We start from the raw sequence: 23,785 nt of genomic DNA, 5'->3' as shown, positions 1-23,785 counted from the left end.
GCTCCCGCAGGCAGAGCCGGGCTCCCACCCGGCGCAGAGAGCCGCGCGGGGGCCGCCGTGCCCCGGGAGCCCCGGCTGCAGGCAGAAGGGGGGTCCCCGCCGCGGTGCTCTCGCCTTCCTTCTCCTCCTCCTCCTCTTCCTCCTCCTCCTCCTCCTCCTCCTCCTCCCCGCAGGAGCAGAGGGGAGGAGAGCGGTGCCGGGGAAAAGTTGGGGGCAGCGGCTGCGGCGGGGGCCGGGGGAGGATGCCCCGGCGCTGCCGCCCGCCGCCCCCCTGAGCGCCCCCCTCCCCGGGGGCCGTGTCCCCCCTCTCCTGTCCCCCGTGTCCCGTCCCCCCGTCCCCCCCGCCCCCGCCACTTCGTCCCCAAGGAGGATGCTGCGCGGCGGGGCCCCCCTGGCCGCGCTGCTGCTGACGGCGCTCAGTCTGGCCCGCGGGGACCCCCGGCCCCCCGACCCCCCGCCGGTCTCCGGCTGCGGGATGGAGGCACCCAGCCGCCGAGTCTTCCCCCCGCATCACCCCTACGGGCTGTACCCGCCGGGTCCCGGCGCGCACCGGGTGCTCGGCGCTGCAGCCCCGCCGGGCTCCGGGCGGCCGCGGGGTCGGAGACCGCGGGGAGCCGGGGGAGGCGGAGAGGAGCCGGGGGGCGAGGCGGACGGCCAGGTCCGGCGGGAAGGGCTGCGGGGCCGGGAGCCGCAGGTGCCGAGCCCCCCCCGGGAGCGGCGACTGCCCGCCCTGTACTTCTCCGGCGGCCGGGAGCAGCTGGCGGCGCGGCCGGAGGCGCTGCCCGACATCCCGCGGGAGGAGTTCACCCTGGAGGTGTGGGTGAAGGCGGAGGGCGGACAGAGCAACCCGGCCATCATCGCAGGTAAACCCCGGCCCGCCGGCGGGCAGGCAGGGAGGGATGGGGACTCGACCCCCCCCACCCCCCCCCAAACCTCCGAGGGGGGCTCACCTGCCTTCTCCGCTGTGGCAGGTGACACCCCGCGCCCCCACCCGTGTCCTCTGCACCCCAGGAGTGAAATACTCCGCCTTCCCTTGAGACCAAACCCTAAAACATCCCCTCCCCTCTCTTGCCCCCCCGCCCCGTCCTTCCAGCCCGCCCCCCCCGGCTTCTATCTAGTTTCTCCCTCTCCTCCCGCCGGGAGCTGGAAGGTCCCCCTGGGGGACACGCTCAGCTCGACTCCCCCCCCCCTTACCCCCCCACTCCTCCTTCCCCGGGGCCGCGGGCACGGCGGGGGCTTTCCGGGGCTCCCCTCCGGGCTAAGCGGCCGCGGGTCCCCGCTCCCCGCTCCCCGCCCGCCCTGCCCGGGCTGCCGGCGGGTCCCCGGGGCGGGCGACCGCACGGTGGCAGCCGCGCCGCACGCACGGCCCCGTCCCCGGCCGCCCCCCCCCCCCCCCCCCCCCCCCCCCCACCTGCTCCCCGCCCCGGGCTCCCGGCCCCCAGGGCTCTGCAGAGTGCCATCGGGTGCCCCCCCGCTGCTTCTCCTATCGGGAATCACCCCTTCACCCCACCAAGCCAAGAAACAGGCAGGTGATGGGAAGCCCGAGGGGACAGGGAGGGCTGGCACACGGGCACGGAGCGGGGCAGTGTCACCTCCTGCGGCGGGGCTTCGTGCCGCCGGGCCGGGGCGGGGGGGGGTGTTTGTGGCAGGGTACAAGCACCGCAGGGCAGCGCAGTGATGCCGGGCAGGGCTGGCAACGGGGGGCAGTGCCAAGATGTACCGCTCCCAGGGGTTGTCTGGGGTCCCCACAGAGAGGGCCGCTGTGTTTCTGTGCGGCTGGGGAAACCCTCTGTCCCAGCTCTCCCTCCACTTGCTCCACTGAACCTCCCTCTGCTTTGCTCATCGCTTGGTCCTTTCATTAATTTATCTCCCCGGCTCGTAGGGGCGATAGCTGCATCTTTGCTGTGAAAGAGGCAGGAGAGACAGGCTGGAGGCTGGGGGGCAGAGGGGAAAAGCAGCCGTGTACAAGGAAACTACCTAGCGTTCACCTCGCTCTTCGCCTTCCCACTGGGGTTCTTGCTGCCTCCCCGCCGGCAGGCAGCGGCTCGGGATGCAGGGAGCCCACTTCCCAGCCATCACATCGGCAGCACAGCTGTTTGCATCCGGAGGTCTGGCCTGCAGGTGTTGGGTTTTACTTTTCCCAGCTAGCCAGCGAGTGGGTTTTTTTCTTCTTTTTTTTTTTTTTTTTTCTTTCTTTTTAATTTCCTTGCAGAGGGCGGGACGGTTGCTAGCTCTGAAAGCACCGCCCGTGAGTGCTGGCACTCACTCGGGTAATATCCCCTGGCCTCCCTGCTCCAGGGTTTGAGTCAGCCCCAGGCACCTCCGGCTGTCTGAGTCACTGTCCACTTCCCACCGTCTCCCTGCAGCCAGGACGGCGGGGCCAGGGTGCGGGTGGCAAAGGGGGACAGGCCAGCACCGCTGGTGTTTCGTGGGAGCAGGTGATGCAGGCAGCTGCCAGCCCTTTGGCAGGTGCCGAGTTTGCCTCTGATCTGCTACTCCTGCTGTGTTGGTAGAGGGGGGACCGAGCCATGAGGTGGTCCAGAGCTGTGGAGGAGCTGGAGATGCTCCAGGTGTCCTTGTGTGAGGGAAGGTGGGAGGAAACCAGGGCAGAGCTGAACATCTCCTGGCGTCATTGCCTGGGAAATGAGGCCAGGCTGAGCAGCTCTGTCTGGGCAAAGCAAGCTGTCCTGTTGGCTGGTGTGACTGCTGCCTGGATTGAAGGCTCAAGAGTTGGGGCTTTGTTCCTGCAGATGTCATGTTTTGCCTTAGGGCCACCCTGGATGGGGCTGCTCATCCCTCTAAGCCCCTCATGCATGGGGGGATTTCTGCTGGGGTATAACCCCAGTGACCTGCTATGGACACCACCAGGGAAGGAGAGTGGTCCCTCTTCCACGTCCTTCTCATTTGGGGCAGCAGATGAGAGTCCTTTCATGGGATGCCATTTCTTTTTCCGTGTTTTTTGTCTCCCCTCCATCCATGCCTGCTCTGCTCCTGGTAAATTCCAAGGGGACTTCCCTTTGTGCCAGACTGAGGTTTGTTCTTACTCAGATCAAAGATGGTTTTGTTTGGTCAGAAGATCCCTCACCAGAGGCAGTCCCAAACTTCTGCTGTGCCTAAGCCCAGGTGTCCTCCTTGGGTCCCTGAGCTGCTCACCACTGCACGCCCCAAGGAGTGACCACCATCTGCGGCCAGCTACTCTCATAACACAGCTAGGGGCTCCTGGCCTGTGACAGACCCTCCAGAGCTTTAGCAGCTAATTTCCCCCTGGTATCTGAGTCTTAAAGTGTGGCTGAACTATTCCTTGTGCTGCAAAGCTCCTGGACCCAGCAGGAGAAGGTGTTGCTTTGAGTGTGGTCCTTACAAGCTGGTGCACATCATCTCTTTGGAAGCTTTTTCTCCATCAGACACCTTTCCCTTCTTTTTTTTGCACTGTACCCGACAACTCTTTTCTTAAACCCTGAAGCTATCACCCTAAGCACTGATGACAATCACAAACCAGGTTAGACCTTCCCTTTCCCACCTGATGGATCAGAGGCACTTACAGGTGCTGAAGAGATCACCTTGCACCTCCTCTGCAAACAGATCTTTCCCTTCTTGGTGCCTTGCCCTGGGACAAAATACCAAGTTCCTTGGCAAATTCCAGGGTCTTGAAACTGGTCCCCTGGTGATTTCTTGTGGAGGCTCCTGGGACATGTCAGGACCTGGTGCTGGGTGGCTCTGTTTCACCATTCTGCAGTAGCTCCTGGCCGTGGGATGTGCTGCTTGGCCTGCACACTCCGTGGCTGCTACTGCACCGGAGGTGACATCCCCTGCCATGTCTAGGAAGCACCAGCTGCTGCTATAGTGGCTTTCCAGCCTCTGTGGTAGAGCCGACTTGTAGAGCCTTACTTGCATCTCTTTGATGAAGTCTCCAGACCTAGAACTCCAGAGAGTTTTAGGGTCACTTAAGGTTCTTCTGGCCAGTTTTGAACTTGTCAGGCACTTCCAGGCTTGGCTTGTCTCCATGAGTTTGCGAGGATGCTAGCTCACACTCACCCCACTTCTGGGGTGCATCAGGCATGTTCCACCCCTGATGCAATTTGCCCCGTTTTTTCCATAGTGTTTAATTAAATCTGGGGCACTCTAAATCATTTCAAGGTGAAATGCGTGAGTTTTCCTAAGAGAGGAGGTACCAAGCACTGTTTGCTTGACCCCAGTGACAACCAGATATAAGAAGATGGCTTTCGAGCGTGCAGGTCTAAGTACCTTTCAGTCACACCCAGCCCAAAAGTACTCTCCAGATTTGCCTTCTCACGTCTGCAAGGCTCCGTTGCCTGTCTCCTGCTTTTTGGCTTCTCCCCATCTCAGCTTCCGCTGCTCTTTCTGCTTCCCTTTCACAATCCACCAGAAAACAAGAGTCGGCCAAAACCCATCCGCCCACAGAGGCTTTGTGCGTGGCTGCCTTTGTAGTGAGCGGTGGCAGGGATCCGTGCCTGGGGTGGTTACGACCATGGGATGGCCAAGAGGCCACCACCCGTCTCTCTGTCTGTGAAAGGGATGGATGGAGGGAGGGGTGCTGCTTCCTGGGCTGCAGCAGGGCTTGACGTGACCTTTGTTGGCCACATTTATGGGGGCTGGTGGGGGAGAGGTGGGGTCATGGTAACCTGGCTGCAGTCACATCCCCTGGATGAAAGCCAGGAAGTCCTGCTCCTCCTGGAGCTCCTGCTCCTTTACACCTCTGCCTCCCTCTGCAATCCCAGCAGCAGCTACAGTTTCCTCAGAGTGTCATGCTGAGCATCCCCAAGGACAGGTGAGGCAGCGGAACAGGGTGGGAGTGCCTTGTTTTGGCCTGTGATGCCCTGACCCCACGGAGATGAGCAGTCAGTGCATGCAATGGGAGTGGCACAGGGAGCAGCAGGAGAACCCATGCAGCAGGGAAAAGCAGGCTGGAGCATAAGAAATACCACAGCATGAATATAAAAAGGGCCTCAGGGCACAGCAGCAGGTTTCGGCAGCATCAGGGCACCGTTGCGTCTGGAAGCCATTTGCTGGGGTAGTGAATGGGAGAGCAGGGATCTCCCAGAAGATGCCACTGATAGGGCTCAAAGTGTGCCTTTGAGCTTGCTTGCCCCAGCCGATGACCTGCGTGAGCATCCTGGCTGTGGTGATTTAGGAACCCAGAAGCATTTATTTCAAGCAGTGGTTCATTTGTCCTTGCCAGACATTGATTCCTAAGGACATTCAGTGCCTGAAAGCCTCTGGTTCTCAACCCTGGGCACACAGCAGCCTGAGTTTCGAGGAGTCGGCAAAGCTCTAGTTCTTGCCCAGCCTAAAACACAGGTGTGCAACATGCTTGGGTGCACAGGGAGAGGCTGAGCCCAGACCTATTCCTGGGGATGGATTTATGCTTGGGAGACCTTGGGGGCTGAGGAGTGCACCTGGAGGCAGCGCATCCTTCTCTGACCCTCGCCTGCATGCACTGGATGCATGACTGGGAGGAAAACTGGAGCATAAAGGAGAGCTGTAAATCTGCCTGGAAGCTGTTGGGGAAGCAGTCCCTGGAGGAGGCTGTTTTGCTTCGGGTTGCTGTGCTCTAATTCTTAAAAGCTTTGGCCTGCAGATAAAAAGCTTATCCTCTAATCCCATCCTGCAGGAGTGCTCCTACGGAGAGCAGCTCAGAAACACCTTGCTCTTCGGCCTCTCCTCCTGTCCATGCTCTTCCTCCCTGCTCCATTCTGCCTCTCCAGCTCTGCTTGTCCCTCCTGGCTACCCCACCTACTCACCCAGATGATTTTGGATGGGAGCTGGGCTGTCCCCCCTGGTGCAGCACTCATTGCCCAGCTTCTGGCCACTTTCATTTACCCGTGGCAGTGGGAGCCTCCTCACAGCCCTGCCAAGAGCTGTCCCGCTGCCAAGGACCTGGCTCATGCTCTGGGAAGGAGCGGCGATGCTCTTTGGTCCTCACCAGCTCTCCTCTCTCTCCATCCCCGTCCCCATCCCCTCTGCAGGTGTCTTTGACAACTGCTCGCACACAGCCAGCGATAAGGGCTGGGCGCTGGGCATCCGTGCCCTGCAGCTTGGAGGCAAGAAGGATGCCCGCTTCTTCTTCTCCCTCCGCACGGACCGGGCGGCCACCGCCACCGAGGTGACCTCCTACCACCGCTACCGCCCCGAGGCATGGACCCACCTGGCCGCCAGCTACGATGGGCGGTGGATGGCCCTCTACGTGGACGGGGCACGGGTGGGCCGCACTGGCGGGCAGGGGGGACCCCTGCACAGCGCCTTCATGGCCTCCTGCCGCACTCTGCTGCTGGGGGGGGATGCCTGGGGGTCCACGCACGCTTTCCGGGGACACCTGGCTGGGCTGGCCTTGTGGCGCAGTGCTCTGTCCCAGCCCTATCTCCAGCGTCCCTTCCTAGAGGGGCCGGCTGGCGGGGCAGCAGGGCTAGCTCTGGCCGCTGGCTTTGCCACCCCAGAGGAGCGCTGGGTGCCTTTTCGGGAGGGTGCCTTCCCCCGGCAGTGGGTGCTGCCATCTCCGCCGTCCCCTGTCCTGCGGCCGCTGGGCCCCCCTGCCTGCGGGCAGACTGCCTGTGATAACGTGGAGCTGGTCTCCCACTACAACCAGCACTGGCCTCTGCGGAGTGGGAAGGTTGTGCGGTACCGGGTGGTGAACCTGGCAGAGGACGATGGCGAGCGGCCGACCGTCAGCCGGGAGCAGGTTTGGCGGCAACACTGGGCACTGAGCGAAGCTTTCCGACCTTACAACATCTCCTGGCAGCTCAGCTTGCTGGAGGTACGCAACTCCTCCCTGCGCCGCCGCGCCATCCTCCTGGGTTGCGAGCCCAGCAAGGTGGGCAACGAGCGCTGCGACCCCGAGTGTGAGCATCCCCTGACCGGCTACGATGGTGGGGACTGCCGCCGGCCCGGCCGCTGCTTCTCCTGGAAGCGCCGCGATGGCATCTGCCACATGGAGTGCAACAACATGTTGGACGACTTCGACGATGGTGACTGCTGTGACCCACGGGCCACCGACGTGACCAGGACCTGCTTTGACCCTGATTCGCCCCAGCGGTAAGTGCGGGGCTTATGGAGGGGGGACATGTTGAGGGATGGGCTTCCTGACACCCCCTCTGTGTCTGGATGTTGCTTCTGACCTGCCACTTCCCAGTGTGGGAAGGCGGTGTGGTGTTTTCCCGTGGGATGGGTGTGCTGTGCCATTGAGAGCAAGTAAATCCCACGGTGCAGGATGGCACTGAGTCCTTACCCTCTGCAATGCCCTGCTGTTAAGTGTTTTTCCCCCCCAAAATGAGCAGGGGGTGATGGGGATCTCCTCCCCAGGGGGATCCCAGTGCAGAGCTGCTGGTCTCTGGTGGCACACCAGTGTGACCATGGGCATCCCTGGGGTGGGCAGAGCTGCCTCGTGCAAAGGGTGCTGCTTCCCTTGACCCCCTCGCATGGGATGCAGCTGGGGGGATTACTGCCCCTTCCCCACCTTCCCTGGACGTGTCTAAAAGCCCGATTTCTTAATTTGTATTCAAAATGCCTTTGCCTGAGTGCTGGGGTGGGGAGAAAGAGGCGATACTGCTAGGTGTGAGTGCCAGGATTTGGTAAGGTGTGGGTTGGTGTGCATGAGCCTCGCTGAATCTCATCCTGGGGAGCAATGCCAGCGGGGAGATGCCCTTGGCTGAGGCATGGGCAGGGGCTGATCAAACCCTGAACCTCAAAGCCAAACAGTGGTTGGGGAGAAAATCCCTCTCTTCAAGCAAAGGCATGGGGTGGCTGCTCGGTGCTGGAGGAGGACACGTGCCTTTACCACATGCCACAGGTGCAAAATGCCTTGCAAAACCCATGTTGCTCTGTGGAGCATCAGCGTGTGGCCTTAGGGGACCCTTGCTCTGCCCAGAGCATTTTGGAGGCAGTTGCTGGGGTGGGATGAAGAGGGGGATCCTCCTGCATGATGGGGGACCCTGGGCTGGTGGGAACAGTGTCCTCGGTGTGGTCAGTGGCATGCACACACCTGCCCTCCTCCCTGGAGCCTCTGAGGTGGCGGCAGCCCCGCTGATGGATTCCAGCACTCAGGGCTCTGCCAAATGTGCTTTCTGGCTGGAGACAGGGAAGGGGGAAAAAAAGTCACGTCTTTTCCTTTTTTTTTTTAAAGCCGTTTCTGTCTCGATGTCAGAGAAAATTGCTCATTCCCTGCTGCCAGCTCCTGGCAACAGGCAGAGGTGCCCACTGGAGCGGTGCGGTGTGAATGGCAGCATCTGGGAAGAAAAGGTGCAAGGGAGGGTTTTAGGGACATGTTTCTCCTTTGATTGTCTTCTTTCTCCTTTACTTTTTTTTCCTGGGCTGTAGGAGCAGGTAGGCTGTGGCCATAAATCCCTTTTTCCCAAGCCAGCTTCTTCACTCTGCTGCTTCACAGGTGGGACATGGAGGGAGGAGGGAAGCAGGTGTCTCTGCTCAGATAGTGGTGATGGGAGAGGACAAATGCTTCCCTTCCTCACTTTCTGAGCCTTTCTCACATGTCCTTCAGTCATCCGAGAAGGCACAGGAGGAGGATGGGGAGCCTTTCTTCCAATGCACCTCTCTGGCCATGGAGCCACACACCCTGCCTCTGTTCGAGCATCCCCCCAAGAAGATGTTTCCCCACCCCTGGAAGCCTCTTTGGTGACAGCCACCATCACCACCCTGTGCCTGTCTGTCTCCTTGTTTCCCATCCCTGTGAGCGAGCCCGGGCAGTGTGCTTTCCTGAGTGTGGGGGAGATGAATGGCTCTCCTGCCTGCACAGTGACTCTCCGCTCACGGTGGCCATGAGCATCCAATGCCACTCGGCCTTTGCTTCATCAGGGCAAAGGCTCGGTCCTTGCCTTCTGTGTGCAGTTAGAGAAATGTTTTCATCCTCAGACAAGAAGGGCTCCACCTTAAATTAAAAAAGGCCAAATTTTTGCTGGTATGAATCAGGGCTTCCATTTGTCAGGATTTTCCCCTGAAAGTTGGGAAAGAAAACAAAACAAAACAAAACAAAAACCTTGCTTCTGTGGGAAAGGAATGGGAAAATGGGAACACTAGGGAAATAACAAATCTTTTGCAATTTTCTTTCTGCAGACCTCATTGGCCTGTGCAGAAGACAAGATTGATTGTCTGTAGACTAAGCTCTGAAAAACGAATCCGGTGTGCCCGGCATTTGGGAAATGTGGGGGCATGAGTTGAATCCTGCTGCTGCTGAGCTCTTCTGAGCTCCTTTGGCTGGCTTCTTCAGAGACACTGGTGGACACCCACCCTCTCTGGGCTCATTCCTGCTGAGGGTACCCTGGCTTCTGGGGAACAATATATACATTTGTGGGAAAATCACTGGGAAATCAGTAGTGTGGGTTTGGGAAAAAACAAGAAGAGCTTGAGCTCGCCCAAGGGCATGGCCAGGTTGGTGTTGTTCCCCCAAAGTTGGTAGATGAATCCCAAGATACATGAGCAGGTGATCTTAGCCCAAGGGGTTTTGTTCAGGCAGAGCTCCTGCTGACCAAGTACCTCTGAGCTTACTCGTAAGGTATTATACTTAAATGAACATTTATGAGGAGCAGGGCAGCTGGGGAACTTACAGAAGGATTTTTAGGGTGGAAGCCAAAACGGGAGAAATAACACGAAATAAAATTTAACAAACTGAGGAAAGGCAGCACAATAGGAGCCAGGTGCTTCAATGTGAACAACAGCTTTCGGTCTGTAATTGGAGGAGAGCTGGCTGCTGCTCCGCTGAGACGCCTGTGCTTTTTCATACCTGCTGGAGAACCACATGCCAGATCCCAGGAGGGAGCTGCGGCTTTGGGGGAGCAGCGGGAGAGAGAAACCCCACTGCAGGTGGTGCTCTCTAAATCTCCTTTCAGACCAAGGTGGCAAGACAAAAATCTTGGAATTTTTTTTCGTGAAGTAAGTCAGCTCTGCTGTATTTCATTTCAAGGCTCTCACAAAGAGTGGTTTGGATGTGAATGTTTCTCAGTACAGCCAAAAATAACCCAAATGAGAAAGTCAGAGTGAGACACTGGACAATTTCTTACTAGCATTGTAGACAGATTCAGTCTGTTTCAGTGAAGGGTCTTGATACCTTGCCTTGACTTGCATGACCTTAAGCACTCATGCAAAAGCTTTTACCACCTTAGTACATCCGTCATTTAAAATCTCCTTTCCTTGGGCTGGAGCTTTGAGAAAGGCAAATCAGAGGGAGAAGCCTTAAGCACAGTGCTCTAGTGCTTCTTAGCTGGTGGACTTCTCAGTATACTTCCTGAGCTACAATTGGTGCTAAAATATACTCTTGTCCATGCTTAGCAGGAGAGGGAAATGAAGTTTGGAAAGAAGGATTATAAAGCTCTGGTGGGGATGGACCACACCGTAGCTGAGGTAGGAGCTTCCCCCAGCTCTGGGACAGGGGATGATGCTGACATGATGACAGTGTTGCTGTGCATAATGCCAGCTATCAAGCCAACTTGCCAAGTCCTTCCTGCACCTTCTCAAGTAGTGTGTGGGACAAGACAAATCTCGCTGCCCTGAGCCAGCTGGGCCACCACTCACATGTGAAACCCATCAGTGGGAATGTGTGCTTGTGGCTGGAGGGAGGCTTGAGCAAGAGCTCAGGTCAACAGCTGAGCACAGACATCCCTGCAAGGCACCACACCAGGAGCCATAGGAAGCAAGTCAGGGACATTCATCCTGACTCACCATATGAAGAAGAGGGGACAGGAGAGTTGCCTGCTGTCATCCTTTACCCAGTCTCAACCTGATTTAAAGTGTTTTCCAGGAGTTGCTGGCAGTGCAATGCCAGGGTCTGGAGGAGAATTTGCCTTGATTTGCTGCAGACATGCATCTTCTTGCAGTGCCTGAGTGCTGTTGTAATTGGTGTTCTTGGAAGGAAAGCAGCAACAGCTCATTAATAGCAATTAACACTCAGCGAGGGTCCCCCTCCGGCAGTTAGTCAATGAGAGTCTGGTGTGTGACACAGTTAATGTGAAAAGAAAAACTGGAGGGGAGTCTGGAGAGCAAAGTGGATAAGGGCAGAGCTGCTGGGCCTTTCATCTCACCACCCAAAGTAAAGGCAGAAATAAGTGAAGTGACAAAAGGAGGTGAAAAATGATGAGGTGTCCAGCCTCTTGGTAGCTTCCACTGGGATGACCACAGCTGTGATACTAAAGGGTACCTGATTAACAGGACACTTGATGGGCTTTAATGCAAGCTTAGCTGGCCTCCTGTCTTAAGGGAAGGATGCTTAATTGGGTTAAGTCTACTTGGGAGTCCCCTGCTGTTTAAGCAGTGTCTTCAAAAGCTGATCCATATTAACCTCACTGAATGCCTTGCGTGGACCCCTGAGGATGAACGAATCACTCGGAGCTATTCTTCCACACCTGAGCAGCCCATTGTCAAGAGATATTCAGCTGAATGTGGTTGGACTGATAGCATAAAAGGTGTAAAACTGAGAGCAGCTGAGGCAAGGATGGCATTTTGGGGCAATAGTTGCCCTGCCTAGACCTTAATCCCAACCAGATGGTAAAACAACATTCAAATTAGCTGCTCACTTCCTCTCTATTTACTCTTGTTACAGGAAACCTTAGCAGATCTTTCTCACAGTGAAAGAGAGCAGGCATGTGTAATGTTATTTCAAAATTACAAGTCTTAGGAACAATCTGAGGTCACCAAAATGGTTGCAGAGCATAGATTCATTTGGAGATGTAGGTGCAGATGCCTTCATTTGTTGCTTGTGGTGGTCAGTCCCTTGAGGGATGGATGGAGAGGGTGTGTTATCTGCAAACTATTGAACTTGTTGCCTGTGGAGTGTAAGAGACTATTTTCTTATGATGCTCCCATGAGGAAAGGGTGGTTAGGAAGTAGCCCTGCTCAGGACATGAGTTCTGGCTGCTTTTTAGCTCCCTCTGGCACCTCTTGGTAACCTACTGGGCTACAGATGTACTGGCCTGTACCCCAATATCGGCCTGGTGTTCCCAAAGGACTAAGCCTCAAGTGCTGGACTTGAGTCTCGGAGCTTGTAAGTGTGGTGGTGAGATGGGTGCTTTGGGGACAGCAAAGATGACAGTGATGGGTTCACTGACTTCTGTGCTTGTTGCTTCTCTCTCTAGTAGACCTGCAGGGACTGGGGAGATGCAGTAATAAACGGCTTTTTCCTGGAGCCTAATGGTTTCTTGGTGGATGTTTTAAAGTTTCATGAGAGTGGTTGGATTTGAGCTCATAAAAAAGCCTTATTCTTTCCTCGTAGGAAAGCCCGCTCTTTCTGAGCTTTCCCATTGATTACTGATTGCAAAACTTGGCAACGATAGAAGGTATTGTCCTTGGTAGAGCCCATTATATCAAGCAGGCAGGATGTCTACCAAGCTGCTTGCTCACGATGGCGTTCGGAGGCTATATCCAGGTGAACGTGCTTCTGGGTGATTCAGCTCACACAGAGCCCTGCCTTGTGGGTGAAGACCCCAAATTTTCTTTTGACCTTATCAAAGTACATTGGAGAGTATTTGGCATGTTATTACCCCTTAGTAAGTGTCTAGTGTGTTGTGCCAAAGGTAAGCCTGACAGTGGGATTTTGCTCCTAAGAGGGAGGACTTGGGGTGATGAGATAATGCCTGCACTGTGGGCTTGGTCAGTGTGACTCGGTGGGCTCTGCAGTGTGTTTACATTTATGCCCCTGGGGAACTGTACACCTTGGCCTCTGGCCTTTGCTGTCCCTGCAAGATAGATTTTGTTTGCTTAGTTTTCCTATTTATTCTTTCTTGTTCGTCGTGAAGGCTGCTCCTTTCCTTCCATGTTATGCACTTGTCTGTCCTTGTGTCGTTTGTATCTCCAAAACTTTATCATAAATGAAGCTACAAGTTGGGCACCCCAAAGGCATCTTTGGGGGTTTTGTTCTCACAAAGATTTGAGAGAGGGAGATTATAACTTTTCCAGCGTGGGCTGATAGGTAAAAGGAAAGGGTAGTTGTGGGCTGTAACCTCAGATTATGAGAGGCCCATGAGGAGTTGCAGAGGAGGTGGTGATGGGGGCTTCAGCATGGAGCCACACTCTCTAAGGCATGACCAGGCAAGACCAGGGTCTGACTCAGCCCCTCCATCAGGCCAGTTGGACTGTGGGAGTCACTTCTCTCACTCTCACCTCCAGGGGGAGGTAGCACCAAGGTGCAGCCATCCAAGGGACTGTGCAAGGTCCTGGGGACACTGGTCAAGAGCAGAGACTCCATATCACAGTGGCTTTTGGTGGGACCAGAGCTCTGTTGTGTTATTGCAGGGATCAGAGGAGCAGGGCTGGAAGAGGAGCACAGGGGTGTAGAGGTGTCCAGGTCCAAGGGCTGGTTCCCAGCACCTGGCTTTGGCACTAGTCAAAGCAGCTTACTCTGTATAGCAAGCTGCAGCATACTGCTGATGTGCCCAAATCTTCTTCTGTGCATTTTGGGGTGCTAGAAGTAGGAAATAAAATCTATGGTAATGCACTCCTTTTCTTTCCAAGGTAGAAGGCTCAGGGGTTAATTTCCAATAAGCCTCTGCTGGAGGACAAGTCTCACTTACTCCTGCAAGCCTTCCTGTGAGCATGGAGCTGCCAGGCTGCATGTTCCTTCAGGAACCTGCCAGGTCCCCCCTGGAGCGGCCGCATCTCTGTGGGAGAGGGAGAACACGATCTGTGTGTGAGCGAGAGAGGACCTCTGCCCAGAGGCTGTAGGCAGCCTGGGTGCTTTCGGGGAAAACAGCTGTCCCAGATGTGAGCTATTGTTCTAGCAAACACCAGTGTCTCGGGGGCTCATTTGAGGGGGGCTGATTGTATCAGGATGACAATTGTGAAGAAACAGCGTGTGTCCGACGGCTGGAGGGGGTCACTCTTTGTCCTGATGTTCAGCCCTCCCCAGGGTTCCTCCTCATCTGACCGTACCCTTGCCCATGGGTGGAGGATGCCAGCCGAGACCCTGGCCAGGCTAGTGAGACCCCAGGAACTGAAACGGCAGGGCGATGAGGAGGGACACTGTCAGCTTGGCATTGACAGGGTCTCTGGGATGATTTAATCCACGTTTGGGTTGGCAGGCTGAGCCGTGGCCATTGGAGTCGTTAAGCGAACATACTGCTTTTAGTTTTCCTTGGCCCAGCTGCCACTGTTATTTAGGAAATCAAATTGCCCCTTTGCAGAGGGTGATGGGGCAAGAGGAAATGGGTCCAGTGGAACCCAAACCCACCAAGACAGCACAAGGCAGAGGACTTTACTAGGAAACTTCGGAGAGGGTGACAATGCTGAGCCTTTGTGACTGTTGCCTGCCAAGGGCTGTGCTAGGGACCAGAGGCAGCCTCTGATTATTTTTTTTTGTTTGTGGTTAACGTATGATCGTTACATTACAAAACTTCCCCAATAAATTATCTTGCATCCTTTTTATATCTGTGAGGAAGGCATTTTTAGAATGCTGGCTTGCATGCACCGTGTTCCGGCTGGGACACCCAATTGCCTGGACCTAAAAATAAGTTGGAGACTTGGGACTTGGTTTTTCCCTTTTTTCTTTTTTTCTTTTTTTTTTAAATATAAAAAGCAGGGGGGAAATGTTTGGCTTGTATATATTTATTTTCCTCTTTTTCTCTGTTTCGATCCCTTTCCTGACCAATATCAAGGCTGCAAGTTTTTGCCCTTTGGTGAGAAGTTTAGAGTGAATGTAGCAAAGTTTTGGATCTTTTAGCAAGATGAGATGTTACCATCATGGTGAAGAGTGCCTGAGGGGGGTTTATTGACCACAGGGATGTGTGGTTCCCCTTGCAGAGGAACGAGGAGCTTTTAGCTTAATGCCCCTGGGAGCATCATCCCTGCTCAGCAAATTTGTCCACTGTTGTCAGCCCTGTTAAAGGGTGGTTCTTCTGGCAGTGCCCAGGAGCTTTCAGTCTGAACAGATGAGGCAGACCAGAGACTGGAAGGGTGGTACTCTGGTCTTCTGCCACCCTTTCATTGACTTCTGCTGCAGGGCCATAATGATGGATGGGCATGTGCATTTCAGTCTGCTGTGGGCTCATCTGAGCATCATAAAAAAAATCCTTCCCCAGTCTTTCAGTGTCTGCATTTCCTTTTCTGCTGCCCTACTAGTCAGGGAGTCTGGATGAAGAAGAGAGACTGACTTTTGCTTATCACCTGGTGGTCACCAGAGCAGTTTTTGGAGATAATCTCAAGCCAGGGGCTCTGCCTGCCCCATCCATGCAGAAACCATGCCAAAGCTTGTGGTCTGGCCCCTCTGCACCAACCATGCCTTCTTTGAGGAGGGGACTGAGCTGCCTCCTGCTATGCATTAGCCCATACTTTTTTCCAGCCTTGACTGGTCCTAGCACAGAGCTGTCTCATGAGACCTGGTTCTGGTGGTGATGTGCACCGGTCCCAGCTCTTTGGCTGGAGACAGCCTTCAGACAGTAGTGTGGCACACCCTTGCTGGCACATGTGCCATCTTCACCATGCTCATCCAGACCACAGCTCTCCCTATGTCCCATCAGCCCTCTGGGATCTGTCTTACAGAGGAGGATGCTGTGGGAGATGGGTGGGAAAGAAGGAGGCATGTGGTGAAAAGCTGGACGCTTGCTTTCCATTGAACAGCAGTGGGATGTGGGTGCCTAACTGCTCTAAGCTTCTTTGAAAAGCCTGCACAGCAGAGATCATGTCTTCTAAGATGTTTGCAGATACCTGCCTGTGTCGTGGACAAGGGAAATCACAGCTCTTCAGCTGGGGAAACCGAGGCACAGAAGCCTTAGACATCTTGCCTCCAAGTTGTGCAGCAATGAGGTGCTGCCACTGATGCTGGGGCTCTGGCCTCCTGCCTTCTAGTCCATGGATGGGGAAGAGAGGCACTTAATGAAATGTGAAGAAGCTGCTCCATCCTGGCTAAATGCAAAGCAAAAAATAATGCTCTTATTTGTGCAGTTCCCCTTTGTTTGGAGTGCTCTGCTGATCCTCTTGGCTCTGAGGCTCTGCTCAGCTACGTGAAGCCTGTGTAGTGCTGGGGGAGACCACAAGTGTTGCACCCACCGATGTTATCTGCTCTGCCTTCCCTCAGCAGATTGTGAACTGCACTATAAAAATTGGCAGTGAAATTCAGGCTCCTGGGGACACTGACTTTTTTGCAGAGACCTTAAGACCTCCCTAAACCTGCAGTGTTGCTTCGTATTTTTGCTGCAGGCAAAAAGTAAGAGAAAGCTGATTTGTAGCTCTCTTGTGGTTTAGGTGGGACAGTGCTTATCTGCAATCTTTGACAGGCAAAAAGTGCTGTAAAACTTGGTCCTGACCTGGGATGTTTTTTATTTTGCTTTGAAACAAACAATCCAGGCAGAAAGTAAACCATACCTGGCTTTGTTTAGCTTGGAACCTGCTCTAAAATAACTTGCCACTGTTGAGTTCTGCCTTGCAAAACCGCAAGGGCCTGCAAACGTATTTCTCCATTTCCCAAGCACTTCTCACTCGCCCTCTCACACATGTTGTGTATAACAGCAGCGTCTTGCCAGCCAGCATCAACATGGTCAAACAAAGGCGAGCACTCACCCTGCGTGATGGATAGCGAGTCTCCAAAGCGTGTTGGTGTGCGCTGTAGCTGGGATGCTGCCTGTGCTGGGCTTTGGAGCCCGGCCACCCAGGCCAATGCTGGGCTCCCCTCCCTCCCCAGGCTGCTGATTCCCCGCTTTTCTCCCTGGCAGGGCTCCTTTCCTTCCCCTAAAGGGTTCAAAACCAGATCTTTAACTCTGTTTCTTTTGAATTCTTTCTACTAACTTCCCCCAGCTGCTGTTTTTTCCCTGTTTTCAGTGATGATGTCTCATGATGACAGCTCCCCCCTCCTTCTTACAGCCCCCATAGATGTGCAGTAGCTTCCTGACTTGCTAGGTACGCTGCTCTCACAGATGGCCAGGCATGTGCTCTGGGAGAATGACAAGTGTATTCAGAGGCCACCGTGATGGTCTGAGCCTCCTTCATGCCCACCAAGAGTGAGGGATCAGTGCTGGGTGTGGGTGGAAAGCCCAACCCAGCAGAGTCCTATCACCCAGGCATGCACAAGCTTTGGGGTTTGCACCCAGAGTCTGCACTTGGCCAGCAGAATTTCTCCTTCCTTGCATGCTCCTGGGGTTCAGGGGGTGAAGGTGAGTGTTGCTGCAAGCAGGTGGGACACTGTGTTATGGACCTACTTGGGGATGGCAGTGGGAGACACCAGGGTGGAAGCAGGAGGTGACCTGCAATATTTGTCTCCTTTGCTTACTCCACTGATGAGGAGAAGCAACTGGCTGTGGCTCTGACCTCTCCAATTCCTGCTTCATTGGTTTTTTTTGAAGGGGAAGGTAAGAGGGAGCAGGAGGACAGATGTCCCTTTTGAAATTTGGGAGTTTTCAGGTCCTTGGCTTCGTCTGGCTTATTCTACAGAGGTGACGTACTCAGCCTTGCTGTCCTGCACATCTATGGGTTGGGATCTCCTCTTTGCAATGGCTGAACCCACAGGCGGGTTTCAAACAGATAAAAATCTTGGGCATCTGTGTTCCTGCAGGCTCATGAAAAAGGCAGGAGAGGAGAGCTGCCCCTGTGGTGGGCAAATGTGAGGTGTAACTGCAGCCTGTGTTGAGCTTTTATAGACCTTGAAGGGTTGGTGGGGGTGATAACCCTAAATACATGCCTTAGCTGGGGGGAGAGATGGGGGGAGCTTCAGTCAGTGCTCACAGACACCATGAAATAAATACCAGGGTTTAGTCTGTTCATTGCTTCCAGGATTACTTCTTAGTAATTAGTACATTCCTTTGGAGTTCACTTCTATTGATGTTTTCAGTATGTGTTAACCCCAGATAAACCAAGATTTCTGCCTGGGAATTTCACTGAAGAATCATCAGCTGGGAGCCTGTAGGTTGAGTTTAAACCCAGGCATCTGAGGCACATGTGGCTTTTCAGCTCCCAAAGTGCTCTCCCTGGGAACAATGAGGGTACATGGTCCATGGAGGATGAAAGATGGTCCATGTGTCCTTTGTTCCCACCATTAGAGCAGCTGGGAGCCCAGCTGCTCTGAAATCCTGACTCTGTGTCACTGCCTGGTCTAATGAAAGACATCCCCGTACCTTGATGGGTCTCAGATGGGTCGCATGTTTTAAGATGATGTCACCCGTGAGGAGATGGTAAGCCTCTCCGAGGAAGAGATGGCCATGATTCACTCTGATAGAAATAGAAAGGCCAAACAAGCAAATGGAAACTCCCTATTGACCAGGTCCTTGCAATTTAAAAGGGTTTTTACTACCTATTCCAGTATGCATTTGAAAATCATATGCATTTACTCTTACATACTACAATCAGATGTTTTTCAAGCCATTAAGCCCCATTGGGTCAATAACCACCATTTTTAAAAATCTATTAAATACCCATTTCCGCGGAAATAGAGCTTTTACAATTGATCATGGCTACCGACTCCCATTAAAATAAACCCCAAATGCTATCAACTCCCCCAAGATGTAGAGCACTAAAATGCAGATTACCAGGACAAATTTATCCCAGGGGAAAGCTGATGGCCCATTATGCTTAAGCAACACAAGAATTGTCACATAAGCCAGGAAGTTTATGGTACTTGCATGGATTTGTCCTCCCTGAGGGGGGGTAAAAAGGAAGGTTCATGGGGTGAATCAGTAGTGCTAACAAGCTCAAAGCCAGCCTCCTGCGGGAGCTTTTTGGGAAACATTTGGCTTGTTTTGTATTAACTTTCAAGTGAGTACAGGCTTTGGTTGTTTGGCAGAACCAAATGTTGCTTTAGTGCTGTAAGAAATGCTGAATTTGTGGGTCTGTTCTTTGTGGCACAGGTTTTTTCATGTTGAATTATACAAAGGTGTTACACCTCTGAGGTTGTATGAGGAAAGCTGTTAGGAAGATGATCTTGCAGAGATGAGGTCCTTGCCTCTCTGCCCTGGGAAGGAAGCCTTTTGGGACTGCTGATGTTGTGGTGTACCCTAAAGCAGGCTGCAGGGGTATGAATGTGGTGGGACTGCAGGGGATCCATGCAGATTGCCTCTGAGTGAGGAGCAGCTCAAGAGATGGAAAGCTGGTGATCAGGGGCTTGACAGTGTGGAGGAGAAAGTATGGGAAGAGTAGATGTCCCCACCACAACGTTGCTGGTGGCTCTTTCTGTGCATGGGAGGTGAGAGTTGTGCCAGTCCTAAAACATACTGCAGAGCAGAGAGGCTCTGCGTGTCCTTGCTGAGCACTGGTGATGGAGGGTTACAGATCTGGCAGGTCCACATCAGGAGGTGACCTAAAGGGCTGGGACCCATCAGTGTGGCTGTTGTCCCCTCTGAGAGTAGCCTCCAGTTTTCAGGGGAGCACCAAGGATGGAGGAACAGCAGCACAGGCGAAAGGGATCCCAGCTCTGGCTCCCATGTCTTGGCTCGGCAGAGAAGCACAGGAGGGAGCTTTGCAATCCAGCTGTCCTTTCCGATTAGGGCTTGCTGCTTACCATCTCTGCCAGACAGCGACAATTCTCAGGATGCAGGCTGGCTGCCGGCGTCAGCTGAAAGCTGCCGTGCCCCCTTGGAGGAGAGGTCAGGTAGTCCCTGCTGAGCCAGAGGCCATGCTTCCCTTGTTTCTCTCCCTTCATGCCTCCTTCAATCAGCTTCACCACAGCCCTCTGCTCCCTTCTGCAGTCCTGGATTTCTCCACTGTGTGTGCCTGATCCTGACCCAGCACTACTCTTCCTGCTGCCCTGTCACCTGTCTGAGCCATTTCTTGCTGGGGGATGATGTCTGTTCTATAGGGCAATGTCTAGATGCCTCCTCCATGGGGCCACTGTGAAAAGATGCCCCTTCCCCTTCAGCAACGTGGGATGTTGGATGGTATTTGTGATGGGCATGGAGGAGGCAATGTGGTGAATTGGTTCCCCCCTTCTTAAGGGAATTTAATTTGAGGCTGGAGAAGGGGAACATGTGGGTTCCTGTCCCTGGGGAGAGTGTAGACATCTATCCCTAGAGCAAGTGTTGTGGGACTTTCTCCTGGAATCAAAATGTAATGCCCTCTATGTCAGGCACCAGGACCACTTGACCTTTTGTGGTTGTTGGTGGCTGGTCTTGGTGCTTTCTGCAGGTGCAGGATCAACTCCTCCAGGAGCTCAGGAGAGGATATAGGTCTATCAGCCACAACCACTGGAATTTTTTTTGAAACTGAAATGCAACTTGGATAAAATGCTGGTGCTTGGGTTTAAATGAGTGGTTCTCAAAAATCTTACCTTGTCCTAAGATGTGCTAGGACTGGTGGTACCTCTGTTATAGCCAGGAAACCTACACAGGCACATGGAGATGTGCTGGGATTCCCAGCAGAGCCATCCCAAGAGGCCCTCAGACAGGCTGTGGTGCCCATCATATGCATGGCAGCTAGTAGCTGGGTGAGGCAGTAAGCCAGCCTTGTCCTGAGGATGCAAATATCATGAAACGAGTGTTTTTCAATGATCCAAGCATCTGATACACATATGATTAATCTGGCTGAACAAAGAGCCACTGAACATCCCTGTCCCTTCAGAGGAGTAGTGGAGGGAACTCCCCGCTCCTGCAGTGCTAGTCAGAAATCCCAGGGGCTAGGGCCTGATGAGGCAGATGCTTTAGCATCCTCCAAGGGAAGCCTCAAATTTGGCAAAGCCTCCAGCAAGAAGCCACAAGAGGAGGCTCTATCTGAAGACAGCGTTAGAAGGGGAGGTCAGAAGATCTGCAAAGGGGTGTGCACCCATTGGCATGGGTGTCCTGAGGGTGCCCACCATGATGTGAGAGCACAGCTGGGGGTAAACCTCTCCTGAGGCTTATTCTCATGTATTCAACACAAGTGGGGGAGGACCATCCTTGGTTCAGTCCCCAAAACATGAGTAGCAGTGTGCCATGTGCAACGAGCCTTGAAACCGGTCCCTGCTCCCTCACCCTGCACATAAGCTACCAACAGAGCTATAACAAGATCCAGAGAGGAAACCAGCACATGGCAGAAAAGCAAGACGTCTCTGAGAAGGCTGGTTGGAGGAATTAACGTGGGTTTCTTAAAGTCAGGTGCCCTGGTGTGATGCCAGAGGCAAAGATGAGTCCTTGAAGCCCAATTGTTGCTTCCCAAGAGAATGGCCAGCAAGTGCAGCATGCTCTTGCCTGCATTCATGCCAGCAGAGTCTGAAATCTGTCGGTGCAGGCAGCTGGTTAAAAATTTGTCAACCTTGGCAGTGTGTTCAGAGTTTACTTAGAGAGGGCATTGCATGTCCTTCACTGACCTTCAGGTGATCACATCTACACCAGTCCCTGTGTTTAAACATTTCCATTATGTTGTTTGAAAGATGGGGTAGGAGTGTGAAAGTAATAACATGGAGACTTTTATACCTGAAAGTCTGCTGAAGTTTGTAGGTGGATTTAAGGTCTGTCAGAGAGAGGACAACCAGAAGATCAGCCTGTCTTGTTATGATCTTTGTTCACCCCCGTAGACATCACTGCATATATCATATTACCTGTTCTCCAGTCATATGCCCCCCCTGTGGTCAGTCCTTCTGGATTTAGGGTGGCATTTCCCCAGGCTCCTGCTGCAAATTTATTACACACACTGAGTTTCATTTATCTATGAACATTTCTATATCTGCACTCTTCCCTCCTGCTTTTTGCCCCTTGTTCTGATTTGTACATGCTGCCCCTTTCAGAGTTGGGACTCACTGCCACTGCACCAGAGGTTCATCTTCCCTCCCATCTAGTTCAAATGGCACTTAAGCCCCCATCCAACCGCTGCCACCTTTATTTTTTTTATCTTGAGCTCTGCTCCAGTACTATGCCATTAATTTTGTTGTTCCACTAGAAGGGAACTTGAATTCTGCTTCACAATCCTGAATAAAGGTGAAGACCATACGTTAATTTTCTCCAGGGATGCATCTCAATTATGCTGAGCTTCAGCTCCACCTTCCTTGCTCAGCAGATCTGCTCCTTCCTTCTTTTGCTCTTTTTATTTCTAAAAGGGTCTTTTACTCTTTGTTTTCACTGGAGTCAGCTTGATTTCAGGAAATTCACGTTTCACCCCCTTCTCCCCAGCATCTCGCAGGCAGTGGTGTCTGCTGGTCAGTCCTGGTTTTCAATTGTTAGTTCCAAGACCTGTGTTCATCCCTCCATTTAAGTTGATTTGAATCAACACATTACTAGTTCAGGCCAAGTTTTCTTTCTCTCATCAGCTCTTCCATAATTTCTCCACTGCCTACCAAAACCAGACCTAAATTAGCATTGTCTTTGGATGGTGCAGTGATGATTTAGTGAATAACTTTTAAGCAAACACTTCCAGGAATAGCTGGGCTGTGCCATTGTTAACAACGCTTATTCTTCATCCTATCTCAGGGCAAAATGCCCTGCAGGGCTTTCTGGTCTAACACTAATGTTATAGTCTTTGTTGCCCAAGTCTGACCTCAAGAAGTTGTGAACTACCACCTGATGTAACTGGGAACTTGCCTGCTGTGTGCTAGAGATCTGCAGCCTTCTTGGTCCCTTTCCCCAGTAAATCTATATGGAAGGGTCATGCTCTCGAACCACAAGTTGTCTTTTTGATCCCAGCTTTGCCAGTGCAACTCTGACCCTGCAGCATATGCTACTGCTTCAGTCCCAAAGCTAAATTCACTTCCCACATGGAGATTGAGGGTTACCTCTGAATCCAACAGGAATTTCTCATGCATAAGGGAAACCCCTGATCCTGAAGGCCCTCCTGTAGGACTGTTTTGCCCTGTTCCTCTCTTTGACATCTTGATACTCAGGCAAATTTTAAACTGTCTCTTAAGCAGTGTTGCCAGTGATGGGTGCTTCCCAGGCTGCTGTTCTACTCATGCTGTCAGTGCCTCAGAGGTGAGTTTTTCCAGGCATGTCCCAGAGGTGTGCGATGCCCTCATTCCTTGCGTACCCAAATGCTCTTTGGCTGGAGTCCAACACCCAGTGAAGCTGATGAGAGATTCCTGTGGACTAAAGAGGGTATTATTCCAGCAGTGTGGTGCGTCCTGTGATCCTAGGGGAATGTCTGGCTGTTCGTTAGCCTTCCCTTCACCTCTTGCATGTGTGTTGTATCTGGCTGTGTTACCAAAGCTTGTCCAGATGAGAGTCATTTGGATGCTGCTGCCTTGTCAAGTTGTCATGATGCTGGCAATGATGTTTGTGGCGTACCAGCATAGTGCTGGACTGGAGTCAGAGCTGCTAGACCATGGTCATGGGGATACAAATAGACTTAACAAGTACAGAAGGACTTAAGCTTTTGCCTAAAAACACAGCATCCCCCCAGCTGCTTTAATGCCAGAAATTTCAGGGTAGGTAAACCCAGAGTGTGAGGCAGCTGCAGTTATGAGAGTGACCATCAGTCTAGTCTAGAGGCAGACCAAGCAACCTGTCTTGGCTTGTGTGCTGTGCCAAGATGGTACCATGTCCTTTTTACGTCATGGTAGTGGGCTTTGCCTGTCAGCGGCAGGGCAGAAGGGAGGCAAGGCTGAGCATCAGCTGGGAGTTCATGTTCTGGGAACAGGGATAAGGGTTTACAAATTCTGGCAAGGAGGATTCATGTCAGAGAGCCCCCTAAAGATTCACCATGGAGAGGAGTCCTTTGGCAGGGGTGAATTGGAAGACATTTATCCTGGCTCATCGTCCAGAGGAGCATCTCTTCATTGATGATATGGAGAGTTTAGAGAGTCTGCTCTCTGAAAATATTCATGCCACTTGACTCAGCACCTGTCTTTATGAATTGAGTTGTAGCTCTTGGACTTTTGGCTGGTGCCTCAGATGCAAGGTTGCTGTGTGTTGCGTTAACCCTTTGCAGCCTTGAGGGAATGTGTTGTCAGCAC

At 53.3% G+C, this 23,785-nt stretch overlaps 1 protein-coding gene across 1 annotated transcript in view; it reads left to right on the top strand.

Annotated features, from left to right (window-relative positions):
- The first annotated feature begins 370 nt into the window (after window positions 1-370).
- The window catches only part of PAPPA2 (pappalysin 2), a 94,554-nt gene continuing 71,139 nt past the window's right edge, over window positions 371-23,785 (top strand). The window contains exons 1-2 of the mRNA XM_074831690.1: window positions 371-863; window positions 5,988-7,050. Of these exons, the coding sequence (XP_074687791.1) occupies window positions 371-863; window positions 5,988-7,050 (1,556 nt within the window). The remainder of the gene's footprint in view (window positions 864-5,987; window positions 7,051-23,785) is intronic.

Source organism: Strix aluco, chromosome 8, assembly GCF_031877795.1.
Source record: "Strix aluco isolate bStrAlu1 chromosome 8, bStrAlu1.hap1, whole genome shotgun sequence".
Classification (NCBI taxonomy): Eukaryota; Metazoa; Chordata; class Aves; order Strigiformes; family Strigidae; genus Strix; species Strix aluco.
Note: the sequence above shows the minus strand (reverse complement) of the source record. Positions and strands in the feature narration are given on the sequence as shown.